Source organism: Ictidomys tridecemlineatus, chromosome 5 (genome assembly GCF_052094955.1).
Source record: "Ictidomys tridecemlineatus isolate mIctTri1 chromosome 5, mIctTri1.hap1, whole genome shotgun sequence".
Taxonomy (NCBI): domain Eukaryota; kingdom Metazoa; phylum Chordata; class Mammalia; order Rodentia; family Sciuridae; genus Ictidomys; species Ictidomys tridecemlineatus.
The window spans coordinates 58,683,298-58,688,488 of NC_135481.1; the positions used below are offsets into that span (position 1 = coordinate 58,683,298).

At 45.2% G+C, this 5,191-nt stretch overlaps 1 protein-coding gene across 6 annotated transcripts in view; it reads right to left on the reverse strand.

The window, feature by feature from the left end:
* Positions 1-4,684, reverse strand: part of Ppp2r5e (protein phosphatase 2 regulatory subunit B'epsilon) — a 142,971-nt gene extending 138,287 nt beyond the window's left edge. The window contains exons 1-2 of one of the 6 annotated variants that reach the window (XM_040276421.2): positions 4,539-4,684; positions 770-933 (exon numbers count right to left, since the gene is read on the reverse strand). In XM_040276421.2, the coding sequence (XP_040132355.1) occupies positions 770-933; positions 4,539-4,543 (169 nt within the window). In that variant the 5' untranslated portion in view covers positions 4,544-4,684. Of the gene's footprint in view, positions 1-769; positions 934-3,229; positions 3,367-4,538 lie in introns of those variants that run through there. The other 5 variants (XM_040276422.2, XM_078050024.1, XM_021724779.3 and 2 more) reach the window with 5 other exon arrangements.
* Positions 4,685-5,191: the final 507 nt, after the last annotated feature.

The following is a 5,191-nucleotide window of genomic DNA, read 5'->3' on the forward strand; positions in this document are numbered from 1 at the left end:
AACCACCAAGTCCATTGTGTTTTTCATGTCCCCTTCCTCCCTACTCAAGTATTCAGCAGACAAAATTCCATCTTCAAAGGTAGATTCTAAGAGTTTCCACATTATAACAGCCATTGTTCTAATCATTTCAAGTAACATCTATTCATAAACATGAGGCAAATAGATGAAAATTTAAAGAGACAAACAGTATCCATATACTAAAACAAAAGTTCAAAGGTCTAATTTAGAAAAATAACAGTTCTTAATGGACTCCAAAAAAACTAATAGGCAAGTATGATCATCATATACTTTGTCTATTTTTACTCTCGGAAAACAAGAATGTATTACTCAATTGTAAATTTGGCTTTTAAAAATAGATTTTTTTCAAAACATTTCATATAAATTATCATCTCCTTTACTTCCTAAGACAGAACAGTTTGTAGTTGTCATTGTACATAGCGTATCCACCTAAATGTTAGCAAAAGAAAAAAAAAAAAACCACAGACCCAGATTCTGCCATTTAGTTTTTTAACTTAGTGTGAGAGTCTCCGCATAAGTTTCTTTTCATTTGTCCACAGCTATTTAGATTGAATTGAGCTCTTTAAAAAGGCAAATAGGTATACTTTATACCTATTTTATACTTAAACCACAGTAACTTTGATATATCTGAAGCTACCTATCCTTTCAACTTGCAACACAGAATTTTAACAGATATAAAACTGTACAAAAAAAGGAAATTATATAGATAAAAAGATTCACTGAAAAAGAATCACCTGGTCATAAGCCTTACCTTTTAGCAGCGGCAGAGGTGTTAATTCAATAGGCTTGCCTTGAGACCTAAACTGTGAGGAACTTTGTGACCTCTTCTGTCTGGCTTTTCTGACGGACTTCCGAGAAAATCCGTCTACTTTATCCACTGATGGAGGAGTAGTTGGTGCTGAGGACATATCCCTACTGAAGAGAAAGAGGTATCATAAACATATTCCCAAGGTGGAAGCATACATGTGAGTTACACAAATTCTAAAATTCTCACATATAATAATCATGAAAATAAGAATGTGTGCTAAAGTAAGTAAATAAGCCAGACATGGTGAGGCAAGCCTATAATCCCAGCAACTGGTAAAACTGAGGCAGGAGGATCACAAGTTCAAGGTAAGCCTCAATAACTCAGCAGGGCCCTAAGCAACGTAGCAAAATCCTGTCTCAAAATAAAAAATAAAAAGGGTTGGTATAGCTCAGTGATAAAGTATCTCTGGGTTTAAACCCTAGTACCATTTAAAAAAAAAAAAAGTAAATTAATTAATTAAAGAAAGTTTTAGGAAGATGAGAAAACATAAGAATTTGATGAAAAAAGATTACTATCATATAAACAATATCATAACCCAAATGCTTTAACTACTTCACTCAAAGAAAGCTCTTCATCTGATTCTTGAAGTAATTTTGGAGTTATTCTGCAGCTGAAAAATCCCCACAGATATATTTTCCTAACATTTTTAATATTATGAATAGACTCTGGGGCTGAAACCCTTACTGTACTTCAAGAATTTACACCAATGTATCACAGCAACGTGCATTTACAATTACTGAAACTAAGCATGACTTTTAATACAATGTGCAGTGTTTGCTATGATAAACCACTACACTGCAAATGAGGACAGACTATATTTCTTTAAATACACAAAAGGCCACTACACTGCAAATGAGGACAGACTATATTTCTTTAAATACACAAAAGGCATAATTAAAATCATTTTAAAGAATTCTTCTTTTTGAATGAATCCATCTTAAGTTATTAAAGCATAATGATCAAAACCACTAGAAACCACACACCAAGGTGAACTAAAAATATAACTTCACAATCTTCTTAGAAAACCAAGTTGAGTTCCCTTGAGGTTTAGACTTTGAAGTTCAAATATCAATTTCATTCTATCAAACTGATGGAACTGAGTAGTTCTTTTACTTTTTAAACCCTCTCAAATAATTAAAATAAAGGCTATTGAAGGCTATTTCCTAAAAGTAACAACCATTACACTCACTTTCATTCACCAAGTTAAACAGATGCCATCATCTCCATGGCACTGAGGCTCCATGCAAGATTAATGGCAGACTTGGATAGAAATAAAGCATACAGGGGAAATACTGAAATGTAATTACTCATCTGTCATTCCAATGCATAAGACTTTTTTTTTTTAACTTCTACATATGAGTATGGGAGTTTCTTCCTGAATGTGCAAGACTAAAAAGTTACCTGGGTTACCTGCATTCTGGCAAAGTAAAAATAAAAGCATGGGGGGGACACCTATGAGGTCAAGGTATTGAAATTTGAAGACTTCCTTCATAGTCTTTAGTTCGGAAATGTTTTTAATGTGCCTAACTTATCCTTAAACATAATGTGACATTCAAAATGGAACTGCAAACTATGAATAGTATAGAAAATGTATGCTCACTTTAAAATAAAATGACTGCATCAGCAAAAAGCGACACATCACATTTGTATGTTGTAAATTTAAGGGCGGATTTTCCAATTTCGCAAGTGAATTATTTAGATTTCATTCTAAACCTAACACCAGACTTCTGTTAAATCCTGTTCCTCCATCACTCTATCTCTTCTTTAGTCTTCTCCCATCTCTAAGGACAGTCTGAAGGTAGCTTTTTTTTTTTTTAATCATTTGCCAATTAGGCCTGCAACCCAGTACAAACGTCAGGATATCAACCCTAAAAAGCCAAGCAGAATTGAATGTAAGGGAACAGCGGGTCCGTGCAAAGCCCAGGGAAACAGGTTTCACCTAAGCCAGGGCGCCTGAAGCTTTATCATCCTCTCAGCAGCGGGCGCGGGGCAGTTCCAAGGCTCAGGATAATCCCGCGAGGGGGTGCGGGGGTTAGCTGTAGGGATGCTCACTTACACCCCAAGCCTTGGAAAAGACACGCTGCTACAGAATCCTCCTCACTACACCAAACCCCCCTTTTTCACCAACCCCGCCAGTGCATAAAGGGGAACAAGAAAACGCCTCCAATCTCAAAAGGTGGAGAAAAAGGGGTGAGGGAGGAAGAGTGAAAGAGGTAGCCTCAGAAACATCTACAGGTAAATCAGACAAGTGGGACCGGCGCTCCCTCTCCCGCACCCCACCCCACCGCACCCCTCGCCTGCCTGGGCCAGGCCTTCTCAAGTCCGGTGCCCTGCAGGTTCCCCAAGAAAACCGAGAGGAGGAACGGAAGCGGGCAAGCCGCGGTGTTGGAGGGACGAAGTTACCTTGAAGCTTCTGGGGAAGAATCCAAAGATGATCTGTGGTTTCGAGGGGCGGGAGAAGGGCGAAGGGGCCGCGGAGGGGGCGAGCGGTGGAACCGGGAGGTGCAGGGGGAAGGGAGGTCCGGGCAGCTGCGGGGAGCCCGGGGCGACGGCTGTCCGGTGCGGCGTCCCTCCGGTTCCGCGGTGGCGGCGCTTCTAGGCCTCAGGGCCGGACCCGAACCTCAGCGCTCCGGCGGCAGCGGCGGCGGCGGCGGCCTCACGATCCTCCCCCGCGGGCCCGTCCCATCAAATCGGCACCGACCCCGTTGCGGCTCCGCCGGTGGCTCCTCGCTCACATTCCCGGCGGGCGGCGCCTCAGCTCGTAGCCCCGGACCCAGCGGCGGCGGCGGCGACGTGGGGAGGGGGGGAAGGGAGGGAGGAAGACTGGATCTGCAGCGGCAGCAGGCAGAGGAGTCGGGAGGAGGAGGAGGAGCCGCTGAAGCAGGAGCCGCCGCTGCCAGAGCCGCCGTTCGCTACCCGCGGTGGGTCCCAGTCAATGCCCCTTTCTCTCTCTCCTATTGTCAATATCACCGGGCGGCTGGGTCCATGGCACACGCTCAACCGAACCTCCTAGCCAGCAGCACCCGCCTCCGACGCCCGCCCACTGGAGACTTCAAACGGGAAGCGAGACCTCATTGGCCGTTGTCTGCCTTCACTCCCCAACCAGCATGTTCGGCTGAGAGCTGATCAGGGACTGGCGGCGGGGGGAGGCGGAGAAACAGGAGGGTGGGAAGAGAAGAGGCCGGGGATTGGGCCGAGGCGTGAGGGACCCGGATGCAGCCGCGAGCTCGGGCCGCGCGGCCGCAGCTTCCGCTAAGCGGCTGGGTGGGCTGAAGGGAAGAAAGTAGGGTGCCGTCACTTTGGCTGGGAGAAGCTCCGTAATTCCGGGAGGTGTGCGACTGGCACATCAGCAAGAGAGGCTCCGTGCAATGGGAGCCTTTGGACTGCTATCCTCTTCAACCGGAGGATTCCGAGGGCCGGGGTGGGCGAGACCCTGGGCCCTGAGTCCGCCCTGTTCAGTAGCTAGCGTGTCCCCTCCGGGCTCGACTTGTCCCATTCAAGACTCAACCACACGCCGCGTAGAAAGCAGTGACGTGCCCCGCCCGCGCTAGCGTGCCACTGCTAGTATAAATGGGTCCCTTGAAGCCCGCTGGGAAAAACCCCAGCCGCCTCTCTCCACAGAACCTTGTAGAAAGAGGCCTGAGCCTGACACGGGAATTTAAACCCCCAGGGCCCGACCGAGGGTTGGGTAACGCTTTAATTTCTCTCTCACCTCATCTTTCCCTAAATGTCTGTTTTGAATATGGGCTCCCTGAAGCTCCTTGCAAGTCTCCGTGGTGGCCAGGGTTCAGTTAAGGCAGAAGGGAACACCGTCACCAGGCTCACCTCATTGGCCAGCTGGCTGCTTCAGCGTCGGGAAGACCCAACTGCAAACTGTAGGAGCTTTTAATTGGCAAGTGGAGTTCCTAACAGTTTAACCAAGAAGACTTCACCTCTATCCAGAACACGTGATAAAATATTTACAAATGTGCCTGCATCTCTGGTGAACCCTAGTCCAAAATGGTGCATTTCCAGACAATATTCTGGGATTGTCCATCTGTTGGAAGGCATGCTACATACATTTTTTTTTTTTGAGGCAAAAAAAGAAAGAGATCCTAAATGCGAACTACAAACATCAAGCCGCCAATTGTTTGAAACTCGGACGGTGGGGGAAGGGCAGATAAAAAAAAATAAACATTCACAATTCCTCAACTCAAAGATAACCACTGTAAGCATTTTGGTGTACTCCCTTCTGGAATTTTCTTCCTTTTATGTTACCGTGTTGTTCTGTAGCAAAACTTTCCCCTTCAGTATTATATCATGTTTTCTATACACTTAGGGAATGGAATTATATTATAAAGTTCTGTGTACCATATATACAAATGA